Below are 18,369 nucleotides of genomic sequence, written 5' to 3'. Positions count from 1 at the left end.
GTACTGAGAACGATACCTTCCAAAAAAGCGTGGAGTTTAAAATTTGTAGCCTAAGCAATAAATATTACAGAACAAGTCAATGGAAGATTTCCAGTAACTCTGTACTGAAGGGATTTTCCTCAAAAATAAGCACCGAATAGGGCTTCTACTTCACGTAAGTTTTCTTACAGAACTTTGAGTGATAAATTTTAAAATTCAGTATCTTTTTTTTAAATTAAATATCTTAATTTGGCTTTCTTTAGTTGATCATTTTGATTTAATTGTTTATTCCATACTTTGTGGTATGTTGAATTAGCTGGTTTTCTGCAATGTTTCAGTAACATTTTCCCATTGTTTCAGGAAAAAATGCACTTTTTTTGTGCACTCTACTTTTTTCCCCCATGCATACTGTTTCCCCATACTTTTGTTGTCTGGCATGTGAGACTGGCCAGCGTCACAACACGAAGAGGAGATTAAGCCCTTACACCCCTCAGTCATTTTGCACCTGAAGTGAGCGTCTTGGCTACTCGGCCCCCTCTTGCTCTACAAAATGCTAGGGACGACTTGAATTTTGCAGGTTTTAGGACCACAGTCACTGAAAACTTATTCAGATTGGCTCACCGACCTGGAGGACCAGGGCAGTGCGTCAGGGCTGCAGAACACATGGCGGAGGAAGGCTACACCACCCTCGGCACAAGCAGGAGTCCACCAGATTCTGGGCCCCAGAACTGGCTACCTGGACTTCCCCAGGGGCTTGAGACACAGCAAGGACTCTGCAGTTCTGCAGAAAATGTCGCCCTCTTGACAGCTACCTAGTTACAAGAAAGTAAAGGAGCTGTTTTCCCACTGCCACGGCCAGGGCGCATGATGGAGGGTGCAGTTTTCACAGGAAGGGAAGAGGGAACACGAGTAAGACACATGAAATGGCACACTTTCACCCCCCTGGTCCTTGCAAGGGATGCTGCAGGCAAATACCTGCCGCTCCCGGGAAACAATCCTGTGGATTGGTCCGTGAATATCACAGCTGAGCAAATTCCAGCTGCAGGAGGAACACAGGGAATGCATTAGCAGATAACACTGTATTTTTGGCGCGAGTCAGCATAAGGCCGATGTACACTACACCTCATCAGAATTACTCTGCTGTTGATGAAAGGGGAAATTGCGCATAGCGTTTTTCCAGCATTGCTCCCACCTCGCTGCCACCTTCCCCCCTCCGCAGACACTGTGTCCCACTACGTGTGCATGCACAGGGACCTGCCCGTGGGTGCCGCTGCCGCAGGGCTGGCTCGCAGGCTTCCCTGCAGAAACCACCTGGCTCTGGGCTGGGGTAATGGCTCTCTGACCCTGGTCTGCTGTGCCCTCTGAGAGTTGAATTTCATTATCTCGCAAGAGCTGAAAATGAACTGTAAGCATTTTAAGACCTTACATAGCATTTTCCTTTTTTCTTTTCCCCTCCATATGCATTTAATTACTTTCCACAATCCAAACAAATTTGTGCCTGTAATAAGCCACAGACCTCCTGTTAGTTGAAGCAGCGGTGCTCAATTACTTAAAACTTTTGGAGGCCAAAAACCCCTCTAATGAGCAGGTATCCTAACAGCATTGCAACTCTCAACATAGTATAGTGTATTATGCAAGTCCTGGACATATTTCAAGTAACGTATAGCTGACAGCTCAGTGCCAGTGACAGAAGCGTGCGCTACTGCTGCCATTTGATGGGCGGGTGTCCTAAATTCACTGAATCTTACAGACGCTGTAAGACTTTGGACAGCTTCTCTTCCTTGAGGGAGGTGAGCTGCGTGGTTTGCTGTTACGTACCTCCCTGACGGGAACCTTGTACACTTGGGAGCGGCGGGGTTGGTTTTCTGAGACGCCATTGCCTAAGAATAAGTTGGCGCTGGGGAAGCGCAGGCGGAACTGAAAGGAGCGATGCTCCCGCTACACAGTTGCTCACTTGGGAGTCACTCTATCACACTTATTTACCGCTGCGCTTTTTTTTCACCACCTCCTGCAACAACCGCTACAAAGGTTTTTATTCTAAATAACAGACTGAGAGGGAGCGGTAGGGGCGAGGCCAGTGAAGACTCAAGATGGCGGCGGGCGGGCGCGCGGCCCCCGCGGAATTCCGCTTCCCGTCGTGCAGCGGTGCCCGGGCAGCCGGAACCTCGCGCTGCCCCCGGAGCCGTCACCGCCTACGGGGGCGCGCCGAAGGCCGGCGCTGGGCGGGGCCCGGGCGTCGCGCGCTCATTGTGCGCCGCGTTGTGCCGGAAGTGACGGTGTTTGCGGCCGAGCGCGGCGGTGGGCGGTAGGCGGTAGGCGCGGCGTTCGGCGGGCCGCGGGCGGGCGGGCGGGCGGCGGCAGGGCTGGGTGGTCGCGGCCTCCCCTCTCTGGTCGGTGGTCGGCAGCGGGCGGGGGGGCGCGGGCCGGGCGGTAACGCGGCCCCGAGGAGAGCTCGGTGGCGGCCGGGCCCGTGAGCGGGGCCTGGGCATCCCCTGTCCGGCGGGCCTGGCGGGGGGCCGCGGCCGTGGTGCTGGTGAGCGCTCGGCTGCCCCTTGGCAGCCGTTATCTCCTGCGGCAGGGGCTGCGCGGCCGTGAGAGACCTGACCAGGCTTGGGGGGGGGGGGGGGGGGTGGTTTGTGGTTTGGTGTGTATTGTTTTAGGGGGTTAGGCGAGCGTCGCTGGAAGAGACTGGTAAAGTCACGCGTTCCCGCGCGGTGTGCGGTAGAAAGTCTTTGAAGGTCTTCTGTGTCTTACAGGGGGAATGTTCTTCATACGCTGAACTGCGCCTGGGATTGTATCGTTGCTGCGCGTTCAGGGCGTTGCAGAAAGGAGGAAGTCAAGATGAAGAGCAGGGTGACACAAGTAAATGTAAGTGGTTCTTACACCTGAATCGTGGGGTTTGAGCATTCCCGTATTACCGGTGACTATGTTTGCGATTGACATTGTGTTGAATAAAACTCCCTGAATGTGAAGAGAACAATATTCATAATTATGAATACAAGTATTTACAAGAGAAACATTACTATGAAGTTGGTGAATTACTGTTGTTTTTAATGCTTGTTGTTCTAGCAAGGGAAGTTCTGAATGTTGTTAGTGTGTAATGATAAAGTAGTTGGTGAAAAGTGACAGAAGGAATGATAGTTCGACAAAGAACATGAGCACGTGGAGGAATGAAGAACAGGTGTTGAAAAATTGACAGTGATGTTAAAATGATAAGAGACAGGAAGTAGCTGTTAATGTGGCAACTTTATTTCTTACTGTGAAAGTTAAAGCTTTCCCTTTTAAAAGCTGCGTGGTACATTCCTGAATGAATGGGAATGATTTTTAGGAATGCAAGAAATAAAAACTGGGTTTAAAATTAATCTCCTAAAATGATGGTTTAGAAATGCCATGTTTGTAGAATATGCGAAACATGGGACAAGTTAGTGGAGCAATCCCTTCTGATATGCTGTCTCAAATCTATGATATTTCTCTGCCTGTGTTTCTGGAGTTCGACCCTGCATAGGCTTCTTCACTCTTTTGGTTCCAACTTTTCTGACTGAAGTAATTTTTAATAGGGATGATGGAGGGATAGTTTGATATTTTCTCATCTCTTCCCGGTCTGGTAGTGCTGCTTCATCTGTCAAAATAAGCCACTATTTGACACTTTCTATTAGTAATTTTGATCAAAATACGGAAGAAGAATAACTTGTGACAGAAAGCCTGGTCACAAAGAGCTGAGGGTGACAGGTTCTACAGCAAACACGGCTCCTTTTGCAAGGGGACATGAGAACTGATAAATCCAGAGACTGCTGTAGCACTGTTTTGTTTCTGTGAACGCATGTGTTTTTGGGTCTGCTTGGGCAAATGATGTAGAACTCATGAGAATGAATAATATTTAGCAGATGGGAAGAGGTGGGTGTTTTTAGGATGATCTAAATCCAGTAACTGTTCTGTGTTTTTTAAAGATATTTATTACCAGTTTCTTGGAAGCTAAGGATACAGTCTTGCATTGTATTATTTGGGGAAAAAACCCAACAACTTAAGGCCTTTTCTTAATCTTGAATGTTTTCAGTGATCTGCTATATGAGCATTGAAAGGGGGAGAAAATCATGGTGAAAATACAGGAGTTTGTCGTACTAGGTTTGCCATCAAAGATAATGTTACTCTGGAATTAAGCTGTCAAATGGATGTTCTTTTGTAGGATGCATACTCCCGTTAAATGATGTATTGTATTTGTTTTGTACCGTTGTCTTGGTTCAGGCAAGATTATATTGGGAATAATTTTAACACAGTGTCAGAAACCTACCATACAGAAGACTCTATTCTAGAATATGTTACAGTGGCCTTAAAACCAGAAATATATATATCTACATGTATATACACACCAATCTGAGTGTCGGCCTCATCAGTCTATTGACAGGATGATGCTCATAATCTTTGCGTTGCTATTATTTCTTTAGGAAGCTGCAGTCAGTGTTGATTTTACTTGCACAGCTTACTGTAAACACTATCCTTGCCATTTAGTAAAGATACTTTTCTTTCTAATGAAGTTTTTTGGAGATGCTTAGGTATAACTCTCCATCAGGGTCTGCTTATGAAGGAAGCATCGTATTCTGCTAACCAATACTTGTAACTGGTTCTTTGGTGGGGCAAAAAGTAGTGTGCCAGCTTGTTAATGGATAGAATGCCACTTCAACAAAGGAGATGAATATTTCTACAAAAAGTTCAGTCAAGGTGCATAAGCAAGTCCTTGTGTTGCGTTTCTGCATCTAGGTGAAGTGTTACCTGTTCCAGAGCTTATGACTGACATGCGATTGTAGTTCTGAAAGGTCATAAATAATATTTTAAAGGAAGAGAGGAGGACCCTTACAATGAAAGTATGGAGGTCCTAAAAGCTGCTTCTTAGCTGTACCAAGGTAGTTTTGAAGCATCTGGGTGACGTCAGTGTCTTTCTATGTGTGTTGTTGGTGCTGTCATGCTCTGATTTTTGTATATGACTCCATAATTCTATATGTCATGGTTCAGAGCACAGAATTTGCTATGAACTATATGTTATCACTTAAAACAATCTTACAAACCTACATTTTAAAAATCTAGAATTAAACTTGCTTCTAGAATCTATGAAGTGGAAGAGAGTAACTTAGATGTCTACTGTATGGAATGTATTTGTAATGTAGGAATGACTCACAAGAAGAAAAGTGATGGTTAGTAAAAAGGAGTAAGATAAGGAAAAATTATGCAATAAAGGTGATCTTTAGGAGAGGGGAAGGACAGGCTTCAAACAAGGAGTGGCAGAATTCTGTTAATGGTGTTGCATGTGATGCAACAAAGTGTAAAATGGCATATGTTAGAAGGAAGCGGGAAAGGCAGACCAAAGGTCCATCTATTCTGGTCTCTAGCAGTAATCCATAGCAGATGCCTTGAAAAGTTTAGGAACAGGGCAACCAGAGAAGTAGTTGCTCACATACTGTCCCAGTCTCTGCCTATTTGCAGGTTCCTGAGCCAGATAATTCCTCTGGTAACCCATGTGAATTTTTCTTCAGAGTTTGTCCAGTCTCTTGAACCCATGTAAGCATTTGGCATCTGCAGCATCCTGTAGCAGGGAGTCCAGCTGCTTAACTACTTGTTATTGAGAACTGGCTCTCCTTGTCATAACTGACTGCCATTAGCTTTATCTGATGACCCTTACTCTTTGTGAAGGAGGGAACCAAAGACCTGGAACACTTTGATCTCAAGATACATGTGCTCACAGTAATTAACATATAATGTTGGAGCTTGATTTTTTCCTGTCTGTTTTCTTAAAGCATGGTTCCAGTTCCGAAAGGAAGGAAAACTACAGTTCACGCCAAAGAAGTTTGTCTCCAGAGGACAGGTAGAATGACTGATTTTTGTACCCTACAATTCTGTATATATACCTCACATAGAGTGTTAGATAAGTTAAAAAAAAATATTCTATTTTTTCTTATATATTACCATAACTGAGCAGTGAAAAATAAGTGTAGGTTTAATAAAATTCTTGAAAGTCAATATAGCAGTAATTTAATAGATTTGTTATTAAAACTAAATCTTTAAAGAATCCTTAGCATTCAGTTAAATTGTCATGGGACTTGAAGATGGAAATTAGATGGCAGCTTTTTGCTTGGGTTCACATATTGCTGATACCACAGTTGTCACTTTAGAGCAAGATTATTGATGCCAGCAGAAGGTGGAGAAATATTGTCTGAAGTGCAGTCTACTGAGGCATGAGATGAACTGTTTTTGGTTTTTTTTTTTACATTATAATTGGAATGAAACCTCTTGTACTAAACACCGTATCATTTTTTTCTAATAGTGTCTGTTCTGTTTCATGCTACACAGGCAAAAGTAGGTGAAATGAATGAATGCATACGTTCAAGGAATGCACAGTGCTGAATTTGCCTTTGGTGCCTGATATTATTACCATTTACCATTTCATTTTAAATTCTAGGAGGAGCTTTCTTTTACAGTGCTTCTCTTGATTTTTGGTTATTTTTTGCTGACAATGAATTGTTATAAAAGGAGCATCTTCTATTTGAATGATGTGTATATTGAAACTTAGGTTGCAGAAGTGGAATAGTATATACTATAAGTTAGTGTATACATAACATTGTGTTACAAGTAGATATTAATAGCACTGCTTTTCTTAGCCTGTTACTAAGAATTTTGCATCTTGGGTTGCAAACAGGGATATAGATCGTGACAGGTCTCCATCTCCCAGAAAGAGAAGATACTCTGATGATGGCAGATATGATCAGGAATATTCAAGAAGGGAATACTATGATGACAGAACTTCAGAAGGAAGGTGAGTATCGAGACCTTGCTTAATCAGTAGTAAAATACTCATTTTAAAGAATAAAATGTGAAAACTTTTCACGAACTCTTGGGTGTTTTGTTTTGTTTGTTTGGTGTTTTTTTTTTCAGAAGGATGGAAAGGGGGAGAGAGAGACACTATGAAAAATGGGAGGAGAGAGAATCTGATCGAAGGAGGCAGAGAAGATATTCATCACCTGATCGTAGGAGCCCAGAGAGGCCAACAGTCCAGAGCTCACATGCTCATGATGAGACCACTTCAAAGAAGAAGAAAGAAGAGGTAGATCCAATCCTTACTCGCACAGGTGGTGCATATATTCCACCTGCCAAGCTCAGGATGATGCAAGAGCAAATCACTGATAAAAATAGGTGAGTTGAAAGTAACATACTGGAATTTTTACTGAAAAGCAAAGTAGTAAAGGGTTTTAGTGAATGTTGGTGAAAATGGGATACCTTTTGAGAGCTTCCTTCAAAGGTATAATTTTATCAGAAGAAAGGTAAGAGAATCGGATTATGACTGTACCTGCTTCTGCTGCGAAGTGTAAATGGAGAAGTGGGATGCAGAACATAACCAGGGACTTCTTGCAACACCTTGTATAACCCAGTATGTTCAGTTTTCTCATATCTGCAGAGAATTACATTTTGGTATATCATATTGGTTCAGTGATTTTCTAGTAGTTAAATGTATAATTGTGAACTAGTCTTCACATTTATGTAGTGAATATTTTCTTACCTATTTTACTTATTACAACTTACATTTAAGTTTTCATATATATATGTAAATTTACTCAGTGCTACCTCAAATTTATGTATTAATAACTTGTGATACCTTTCTAATAGCTTGGCATATCAGAGGATGAGTTGGGAAGCCTTGAAGAAGTCGATAAATGGTCTTGTCAATAAAGTGAACGTTTCTAATATAGAAAACATCATTCATGAGCTCCTTCAGGAGAATATTGTTCGCGGAAGGTAAGTCTTAGTATTTTAAAATACTTCTTTTGCTTTTCTGATAATATGTGTACTGTTCATATGTACATCACTGTGTGTGCTGCGTATAGTGTATGGAAGCTAGTCGGATTTTAAAATTAACCTCAGGCTATATTGTCCTATGCAGAGTAGTCCCCTAGTTGGGGAAGGGGTTCTGTGCTTGAGCAAAGAAGAGTGCAACAGATGGTATGTGTTTCCTTTTCTTAAAGGTTTTACCTGTGCATTTTACTTGAACGACTTGCAATTTACTGGTGTCTCTGTCTATTTACTTCTGTATTCCAGGATTTTTTTCTGTGGGACAAATAATATCTGTAGCCAGTATTAGCATAGCAAGTTTTACTACAGTTATCTGGTTGGATTGTTCATTGTTGTATTGTAGAGAAAAGATTGTTGTGCTATTTGAGCTCAGTACTAAGTCATGGTAGCTGTGCAAGTGCTGTGTGACGACATTTTTTTCTTCAATTTTGATGTTGATAGATGTTAAGTATGCTAGTCTAAAGGAGTATGTGTTTCTTAAATTGACTACCATTTAAACAAACAAAACCAAACTGCCACCACCCAAACCTTCAGAACAAAATATCCAGAAATAATTCCGTTACCCTTCAAACAGATAGCAACACTTTTGCTGTCTCAACTTAAATCACTGTTATTTGAGGAGGCTATAGGTAATGAATGCATTATTTTTGTGTATGTCATACATGGTGGGAAGATCAGAATCTTGCATATGGCATAGAAATAACAGAAGAGTACAAAGTAAAGTCTAGAGGGTGAGCAAGTAGTTCCCAAATGTGATTTCTGTTAAAAGTAATAATGAAGTCTCGAACAGTTTGTTGTAGAACTGCTTTTTACTTGGCTGCATTTCATGTCGCTGAGACTTAATTTTCATACAAGCTGTAATATTCTAATTTATAGCTGAGCTTAGTGAATGTTTTTAGAATACACTTGTCTGTGGAAATTTTTTTGTGTGGGTTATAAGCTTACAAATTTAAAAATAATGTAGGTGGGAAATGACACCTTTCCCTGCTTACAGTTGATTTTCACTTCCAAATTTGCACAAAGGTGCATATAAAAGTAATGACATGAAGTGTTACCTAGCTGTAAAGTGCTTTTCTGAGTCTTCTAACTAGAGGGTAAATAGCATCTGAATGAGATCAGTTTCATTTTGTAAATGAGAACTAATAGTTTCAAAATGAAATATTCTGTTTCTGTGCACTAGTAAGAAGTGAGTTCTGTTTTCTTTAACTCCAAAGTAAGTAGGAACAAGGTCCTTATGCAGTTTGTGTTTGGTACCATGTAGGAGATTTTCTGGAAGGTTTCATTAGAGCACAGAGAAGACAGAGTTGGATACCAGCGTGCACTTTGAATACTGACATTTGGAGGGCTTTTTTTTTTTTTTCCCCACTCACCCATTTGTGAGGGAGTAATATACCAGAAGTCAAATTCTTGGTAGTGAAGCATTAGAAAAAGCAAAACTGAGATAAGGAGTAAGTCTCGGGTTCTTTTCACACTTTAGTCTTGATGTAAATGTAAGAGAGACTGTTAATACAATGGAAGAACTATTATCGTGTGAGTCCTGTGTTTACATTCATTTAGGCTCTAAATAGTAGTCTTTTATAATCAATTCTTAGTTCCAAATCATTCTGGCATGGCTGAGACAAGAGATGCTGGTCAAACTAAGGAAGAAGAGGGAACTGTACAGGCAGTGGAAGCAGGGACTGGCTTCCTGGGAAGAGTATAGGGAAGCTGCCCAGTTGTGTAAGGATGGGGTCAGGAAGGCCAAGGCACAGCTGGAGCTGAACTTGGCAAGGGATGTGAAAAATAACAAGAAGGGCTTCTACAGGTATGTCAGCCGGACAAAGATGGTCAAAGAAAGCGTACCCCCGCTCATGAGCGAGACTGGCGAACTAGCAACAGCAGATGAGGAGAAAGCTGAGGTACTCAACAGTTTTTTTGCCTCAGTCTTCACTGGCAACCTCTCTCCTCACCCCTCCCGAGTAGATGGATGGCATGAAGGAGACCAGGAGGGTAAAATCCCTCCAGCTGTAAGTGAAGACCAGATTCGGCACCTCCTGCAGAACCTAAATGTACAGAAGTCCATGGGACCTGATGAGATGCATCCCAGAGTCCTGAGGGAACTGGCTGACGTACTTGCCAAGCCACTCTCCATGATATTTGAAAAGTCATGGCAGACAGGGGAAGTTCCCAGTGACTGGAAAAAGGTAAACATTGTGCCCCTTTTCAAAAAGGGTAGAAAGGAAGACCCTGGGAACAACCGACCTGTCAGCCTCACCTCTGTGCCTGGGAAGATCATGGAACAGATCCTCCTAGAAGATATGCTAAGGCACATGGAGGCCAGGGAGGTGATTCGAGACACCCAGCATGGCTTCACCAAGGGCAAGTCCTGCCTCACCAACCTAGTGGCTTTCTATGATGGTGTAACAACAAGGGTGGACAAGGGAAAACCTATGGATGTCATCTATCTGGATTTTTGTAAAGCCTTTGACACGGTCCCCCACAACATCCTTCTCTCTAAATTGGAGAGCCATGGATTTGATGGGTGCACTGTTTGGTGGATAAGGAATTGGCTGGATGGTCGCAGCCAAAGGGTAGTGGTCAACGGCTCAATGTCCGGATGGAGACCAGTGACGAGTGGAGTCCCTCAGGGGTCCGTACTGGGAGCGGTGCTGTTCAATATATTTATCAATGACATGGACAGCGACATCAAGTGTACCCTCAGCAAGTTTGCAGATGACACCAAGCTGAGTGGTACGGTCGAGACACCAGAAGGACGGGATGCCATCCAGAGGGACCTGGACAAGCTGGAGAGGTGGGCCTGTGTGAACCTCATGAGGTTCAACAAGGCCTAGTGCAAGGTCCTACACCTGGGTCGGGGTAATCCCCGCTATCAATACAGGCTGGGGGATGAAAGGATCGAGAGCAGCTCTGCTGAGAGGGACTTGGGGGTACTGATAGACGAAAGGCTGGACATGAGCCGGCAGTGTGCACTGGCAGCCCAAGAGGGCCAACTGTGTCCTGGGCTGCATCAGGAGAAGCGTGGCCAGCAGGTCGAGAGAGGTGATTCCGCCCCTCTACTCTGCTCTGGTGAGACCTCACCTGGAGTCCTCCGTCCAGCTCTGGAGCCCTCAGCACAAGAAGGACATGGAACTGTTGGAGCGGGTCCAAAGGAGGGCTACAAAAATGATCCGAGGGCTGGAGCACCTCTCCGATGAGGACAGGCTGAGAGAGTTGGGCTTGTTCAGCCTGGAGAATAGAAGGCTGCGGGGAGACCTGATTGCAGCATTTCAGTACTTAAAGGGAGCCTATAGGAAAGATGGGGACAACCTTTTTAGTAGAGACAGCAGTGACAGGATGAGGGGTAATGGTTTTAAACTAAAACAGGGTAGGTTTAGGCTAGATATAAGGAAGAAATTCTTTACAATGAGGATGGTGAAACACTGGAATGGGTTGCCCAGAGAGGTAGTGGAGGCCCCATCCCTGGAAACATTCAAGACCAGGTTGGACAGGGCTCTGAGCAACCTGATGAAGTTAGTGGTGTCCCTGCTCGCTGCGGGGGGGTTGGACTAGATGACCTCTAGGGGTCCCTTCCAACCCAAAACTTTCTATGATTCTATGATTATTATTAAGTTGAAAAGATGCAGATTCATTTCAGAAAAGCATTGAAAAGCATTACTTTGCCCATTCTAGTTTTACTGAACATTCAGGCTTGTTACTCATAGGTAGAATTTTATTGTTAGGGACCTTTTATGGAAATAAAATTTTTGTTTCTTAGAAGTTTGTTTTGGTTGTTGAAGCTGTCATTATACTGGAACACGGTTCTGTGTTTTACATAAGTAGTTGCAGAGCAGACATTTTTTCATTAGCAAACAGGATATTGCTTTTTCAGCTGAGGAAAAGAAATGGCAAAACCATACAAATTTCAAAGCTAAGAGGAGCCTATGCTGGGCTTAAAAAGGGGTAGTGGCAGGATACAAGATTAAGACTTTTTAAATGCTTATAACTTTCAAATGCAGTTGTAATATGAATAATATGTAATGAAAGATAAGGCATCAGTTTAAGAATTTATTGGCTCAGACACATTTGGGCAACACATTTTGCAAAACTCCATTTGTGACATGATAAACATCAGACTGAAAATGACCATCTGGTATCTTCGAAATATTCCAACTGTACAATACGATTTTATGTGATATGTACTGAATAAAAATGTGACATTTTATTACCAGAAAAGTCTTCAACTAATGTATTTTTACAGGGGATTGCTGTCTAGGTCCATTTTGCAAGCTCAGAGTGCCTCTCCAATTTTTACCCATGTTTATGCAGCTCTTGTGGCAATTATCAATTCAAAGTTTCCAAATATTGGTGAATTGATTCTCAAGAGGTTGATACTAAATTTTCGCAAAGGATATCGCAGAAATGATAAGGTATGTAAAAAGTAGAAAACCAACATGTTGAAACTTGTAATTCTGTTGTGTTAACCTTGTATTGCATGTGTTCAAATTACATAGTTCAAAGGAACACAGCCAAGACCTGTGGGTCGGGAGCTATCGTTAGTACATTAAGTATAGTAGTATGAAGAGTATCATGGAAGCTTGACAGCCTATTCTGCATTGGTACTGTGATAGTTTGTCTTTTTTTTGAAAGTGTACGGTCCTAATTGTGAACAACTGTCAGTATCAGTTAGTTGACTTAATTTGAGGTGCACAAATCTTAGTAAGTAAATTTTTTCTTTCGTGTAAGATGTGTTAAAATTTCCTATTTTATTTCTTTTGCAGCAACTCTGTCTAACATCTTCCAAGTTTGTTGCACATTTGATGAATCAGAATGTGGTATGTTACTTCATGTTTCTACTCAATCCAAACTCTGTATGGCTATTTCTTTAGTTTCAAGACAGCAGTAGCCTAAGTGAAGATGCTCTCCTTGTTCTAAAGGTTACTGACAGTCTGAGTTCAAGTTTTCTTTTAATGCCTGTTATAACTTGTTAGGACCTTTTCTAAAAAGATATTGGTAGTTGCCTATGCAGTTATCGCTTCCCCAGACTTGTAAATATGTTTGAGCTAGTATTAAGACAAATCGTGATGCAAAGCAAGCTTCATATGAGGCTCTGTCCCACAGATCTTAAACAGTTTTCTTGCAACAAATTTGTATGCAGCTCTATGCCACTTTTTTATGTGTTAGAAATCAGGATACTCCAAGTTAATAATGGCAAGAAGCATTGTTTCAGGAATTCAGTGGGAATATACAGCATTTTGGTAGAGAGGAAACTAATCCAAGATGCACTGTTTGCTTATATACCTGATCCTGGAAGGGCTGGTTTAATTATACACGCAATACACTTGGAACTAGTTCTGTGTAATGTAAGTGTGGTTTTATTTGCTTCTTGGAAATGCATTCTTTTTTTTCTGAATGACAAAATGTTTTTCATTGCTTGCTTGTCACTTCAATAGCATAGTCACATTCCCTACGAATTTGGTGCAAATACAGGTGGTGAAATTGTATTTGGAATGTTGATTTCCTCTTAAGTGGCTTTGTCCTACTACTGTTGCCTTGTGTCTGTGATTAAGCAAATGTGTGGCATCCTCAAAGGCTGGACTGCTCTGTCAAGTAAATAGCTGTAATAATAGTGTAACATTGTACATTCTAATTCTGTACTGATATTCCTTCCATAGGCTCATGAGGTTTTATGCTTGGAAATGCTCACTTTGCTTCTTGAAAGGCCTACTGATGACAGTATTGAAGTAGCGATTGGATTTATTAAAGAGAGTGGGCTCAAATTAACAGAAGTTTCTCCTAGAGGCATTAATGGTAAGTGTAATTAGCCAGAACACCTGTCTTTTTGGTATTTGTATTAGCAAATTCTTTTCATAGTTACATTTTTGTCTTTTTCCAAAGCAATCTTTGACCGTCTTCGACACATTCTGCATGAATCTAAAATTGATATGCGTGTTCAGTATATGATAGAAGTTATGTTTGCTGTACGGAAGGATGGCTTCAAGGATCATCCCATCATCCCAGAGGGGTTAGATCTAGTGGAAGAGGAGGATCAGTTTACTCATATGCTGCCATTAGAAGATGACTACAACCCAGAGGACGTTCTTAGTAAGTTAGAAACAGAAGATAATTCTATGACTACATTTCCCATAAAAACAAATTAATGATTAAATATGCATTGTGTTCTTCATTTTGTATTTTAAATAAAGATTCTCTTTTATTCTTAAGATGTTTTCAAGATGGATCCGAACTTCATGGAAAATGAAGAGAAATACAAAACACTGAAGAAAGGTAGGTGTGTGTATACGTGTTATATATGTATTTTTTATATTTAAATGTATATGTATTTACACACTCACAGGGCGTTCACTTATCTAACTATTGTCACCAACCTTTGTTATTTAACAGTGGGTGATGTTTGTGTCCCAGATAACTGTCTTTCAGTTCATTGTAGACCTTTGCTATGTATTCCTGCTGTTCTCTTCAGTGCTGTTTGTTCAGCTACGTTTTCATTTGGTTGTGACATACCTATTTTTTTTGGCTCTGCCATGTTGTCCACCAGAGATACCCTTTCACTCTTAGGTGTTGGATCAAGTTTTTTTGTTAATGAAACTTCTGTGGTCTATATGCCTTTAATCTGGGATACTGCTTTTTCAGAAATTCTTGATGAAGGCGACAGTGAATCTGAAGCAGATCAAGAGGCTGGAAGTAGTGAGGAAGATGAAGATGATGATGATGAAGAGGAGGATGAAGATGGTAAGCATATGGCTGGCACCTTACTAGTGATGGATTTGGCTGTAGGTGAAACAGGAAAGAAAAGCTTAACTTGTTACACGTTTTGTGAAACTAAGAATGTTCAAATAGTGAGGGATATTTTCATCTTAAATTATTCTCAGATCTAAGTGTTTACTAGCAAATAGCATAAAAGCAATCATCTAAAAAGAAGCATTCGGTACAGGCAGAAAATGAAAATCAACTTTGCCTGATTGTTCTTGTCCATATCAGTTTCATGCAAGAAAAGCCTTGCAAACATAAGACATTGAAAATAATGAATATGAAAACACTTCTTAGTTCAGTTCTGCCCCTTTTCTTGATCTTTGGTGGAAGCAGTCACTGTTTACACAGTTTCAAAGAATGTATTTGATTCCTAGGAAAAAAAATTGATGGATAAGCATAACTGAAATGTTTGTGCAGACGGTGTGAGTAATTGAAAGCCAGCCAAATCCTGTTCTTGTAGAATACCAGGAATGGATTTCCCCACCAGTTTGCTGGAGCATCTCACAGAAAAGCAGAGCTTCCAGGCTGATCGGAAGTATGAGAATTCACATAACTTCATCATTTATGCTGTTACCAAACTTTAAAAGAATGACGGAATAGTGAATAGCTTATGAATGAAGCTGTTCCCCGAATGATTGTGATTCAGAATTGGTTTTTCTGTGCTTGCTCCAGGACAAAACAGAACTTTACAGAATGCTGTAGCATAGGTCCTACAAGTAACAAACAAAGATTTTTTTTGTGTGTTAATATCAGGGAGGCTACAGAAAGTGCTTTAAATTATGCAAAAAATACCTTGCTTATAACGTAGACAAGAAATATTAAACCCAGAGATTGCAGTGGTTGTCACATGAAAACCTCTAAAACTGGAGTTATCCTCTTAAAACTGTATCTCTAGATATTTACCTGTTAGTTACAGATGAGGCAAATACTGGTTGTTTTTTCTTCTGTGGAAAAACAAAGACAGACAAACAAAAACCCCAAATAACATAAACCTGCTAAACAATCCTAAATATTTCTAGACAAAGCATTATATAGTGTGCTACAGACTTAGTAAATAGTAAATAGAGCTGTTCTAAGAGATTACATGTATCTGCCTTAATGTTTCACTCTTAAAAAAACGTATTTTTTTTTTCCCAGGGCAGAAAGTTACTGTCCATGACAAAACAGAAATTAACCTGGTCTCTTTCCGTCGTACAATTTATCTTGCTATTCAGTCAAGGTAAATATGATTTGTACACCTGTGAGTGTAGTTCTTTTGAAGCGGGTGAACTGGAATTTTCTTTCTTTTAAAATTCTTTTTTAGTGTGCAATTGAGAAAAAAAAAAAAAAAGCAGGGTAGCGTTCTTTATGAAGCCTGACCTAATTGTATAAAGCAGACTGTTATAAGAAATGGGAATCCAAATTCTCAGTCTAAGATAAATCCTGTTTGTTTCAGAATGTTCGGGTAGTGCACTGGGCGTTTTCTGTGAGGGTTGCTGTAATCAAAATTTGAGGTGAACAAAATTCCGTGATACTCAGACTGTACAGCATCTTAAGAATTTCTGAATAAAGTATGTGATGCACTTGAGGTAGAGATGCTGTAGGATTTCTCCACTTCTGAGAGTAAGGAGTTCCGTCGTGTGGTACTTTTTAGGCCTGTTGCCATCTGCATTGTTCAGAAAATAAGTACACAGATACCAACCCTGACGTGTGCTGTATGTGTATTCATCTTGAGGATGAAATCCCCTTGCAGTACATGACACAAATAATCAAAACATGGTGGTATAATTCCTCTGTCACCTGGGTGAAAGGAGAGATTAATCTGTTGCGTGCCACTCAATTCCATTGTGAAAAGTAGGCGTGGCCTATTTGCAAATTATTCTGCAGGTCTGAACCTGCATGAGAAGTGAGATGATAATGTATTGTGGTATTTATCATTAGACATGAATTAATACCATACTGAGATGTATGAAGGGCTCTTTTATTTCTCAAAGTTACTGTTCAATACTCTCTTGCTGTACTTCAGCTTTTTTGTTTTATGCTTGGGTGGGGGGAAGTACTTACTGGCAGGTAAAGGCTTTCAGTGTGCAAGAACGGGAGTGCAAAGAGGGGAGTGGTATATACTGCTTTTGGAGCTTATGTACAGTGTGTGCATTTCAGTGTTTTTCAGGATATGCGAAATGAGCTCACATGTTTGTGTTTTGCTAAGTTTTGTAAGATGATGTAATAGTAATAACAACCTGAGTCATCTTGTTTTTAGGTTGTCTGCAAATGTAATATCTTTGGATTAATTTTCAGATACAGACTCATTTTATTATTATTGTTTATTAAAAACCCACAACAACAAAAAACCCCAACAAAACAAACAGCTTTCTGAATGTTAATGAGATACTTTGTTTCAAAACAATTGGAGTTTCAGCACCAACAATCAATATAGTTCTGAAATGTTTTTAGTGTAGCATATGATGCACAGATAATGAGAAGTATTTTTTCTATTATTGCAGCTTAGACTTTGAAGAATGTGCTCACAAATTGCTGAAGATGGACTTTCCCGAAAGTCAGACTGTAAGCCTTACTTCTTTTTTGTTGTTGTTTGTTAATATTATTAAGGAAGAGTACTATGGTAATATCTAGAATCCTTACTCTTGTCCTGGGACCTAGTTTCTATAGCCAGCAGATGAATCAGAGTGTTTCCTTACAACTGTTGTTCCTTGAAAAGGAGTCTTACAACCTTTAGAGCAAATAGGCTGACACATATTTCATAACATATTTGTCTTATGTAATTGCTGCTTTCTGTCAAGCGGTTCAAATGTTTGCTCATAGCCTGTTTGAAAAGGTGTACTGGTTGGATTTTGAAGTGTTTATCCTATGGCAGTGTGGCAGTCGTTCCCAGAGCTCTGGCTCTGAAAGAACTCTGAGTTGAAGATCATATTTGCAGGCAGCTGTAGACTTTATCAGTGGGGACTGGAATTTAGCATAGTGCTAAAAGAATGTGTTGTTTCATTGCTTTTGCAGTCCTCTGAGTAATAGTGGATTGAATTAAAGCAGTTGTAAGTATAATTGCTTTGTTGTAATCTTGGAGATCATCAGACAAAATCTGTTTTGTCTTCAGTCACTGTGCCAAGACCAATACAATTGGCAGGTTTTCAAATAAAGGAAACTCCTTCAGCTGGTACTAATACTAGATCCTAATAGAATGTAAATACCCATCTAATTATATAAACAGCTTTTCAGATAGCTTACAGTTGACATCATGAGAGTTGTGCCCAAGCTGTTAATTTTCATGTGACTTTAACTATCACTATTCTGTCTTATTTGAAACAATGTGTGTAGAAGTAACCTTACTAGTATAATAGTAACAAGTAAGTGGAGATCTGGGCTGTAATTAGATGTTCTTTGAAAACTTGGTTTAATCTAGTAATCAGAAACTGGTTTGCCTGTTTATTTCAGTTCTTGTGCTGTTCTGTTACTAAGCAGTTTACATGGAAGTAAACTTCAGAATTCACGTAATTGTGTATTTTCTTATCTAATTCTTTAATTCTGTGCATGAAATGCAATATCAAGCATACATAGGGTTATGATTCTCAGTGAAGCATAATCTGAAGAACTCTAAAGAGAAAGAATTCCTGTTTTCCAGGAAATCAGTTCAGCCAGAACGACTAGAGAGAATTTAGACTATACGTGCTAGATCGTACACTGGAGATATAAGTTGTGTAATACTGCTTGTTGGGTTACTGCTCAGAGAACTACTCAACTGTTGGTATTTAGTTCCATTGCGGTCTCTGTCAACTATTAACTATTCTGTGGGCAAGATCTACTCAGAAAAAA

At 40.5% G+C, this 18,369-nt stretch overlaps 1 protein-coding gene across 5 annotated transcripts in view; it reads left to right on the top strand.

Annotated features, from left to right (window-relative positions):
- The first annotated feature begins 2,244 nt into the window (after positions 1–2,244).
- CWC22 (CWC22 spliceosome associated protein) overlaps positions 2,245–18,369 on the top strand; it is a 36,086-nt gene continuing 19,961 nt past the window's right edge. The window contains exons 1-14 of one of the 5 annotated variants that reach the window (XM_075430603.1): positions 2,245–2,291; positions 2,736–2,847; positions 5,766–5,833; positions 6,665–6,781; positions 6,901–7,158; positions 7,630–7,758; positions 12,050–12,218; positions 12,570–12,623; positions 13,464–13,599; positions 13,687–13,893; positions 14,014–14,076; positions 14,443–14,541; positions 15,700–15,781; positions 17,046–17,106. In XM_075430603.1, the coding sequence (XP_075286718.1) occupies positions 2,821–2,847; positions 5,766–5,833; positions 6,665–6,781; positions 6,901–7,158; positions 7,630–7,758; positions 12,050–12,218; positions 12,570–12,623; positions 13,464–13,599; positions 13,687–13,893; positions 14,014–14,076; positions 14,443–14,541; positions 15,700–15,781; positions 17,046–17,106 (1,470 nt within the window). In that variant the 5' untranslated portion in view covers positions 2,245–2,291; positions 2,736–2,820. Of the gene's footprint in view, positions 2,292–2,350; positions 2,370–2,410; positions 2,513–2,639; positions 2,848–5,765; positions 5,834–6,664; positions 6,782–6,900; positions 7,159–7,629; positions 7,759–12,049; positions 12,219–12,569; positions 12,624–13,463; positions 13,600–13,686; positions 13,894–14,013; positions 14,077–14,442; positions 14,542–15,699; positions 15,782–17,045; positions 17,107–18,369 lie in introns of those variants that run through there. The other 4 variants (XM_075430605.1, XM_075430606.1, XM_075430604.1 and 1 more) reach the window with 4 other exon arrangements.

The sequence above is a fragment of the Opisthocomus hoazin genome, chromosome 9 (assembly GCF_030867145.1).
Source record: "Opisthocomus hoazin isolate bOpiHoa1 chromosome 9, bOpiHoa1.hap1, whole genome shotgun sequence".
Classification (NCBI taxonomy): Eukaryota; Metazoa; Chordata; class Aves; order Opisthocomiformes; family Opisthocomidae; genus Opisthocomus; species Opisthocomus hoazin.
The sequence above is the reverse complement of the archived record's forward strand: the minus strand, read 5'-3'. Positions and strand labels throughout refer to the sequence as shown.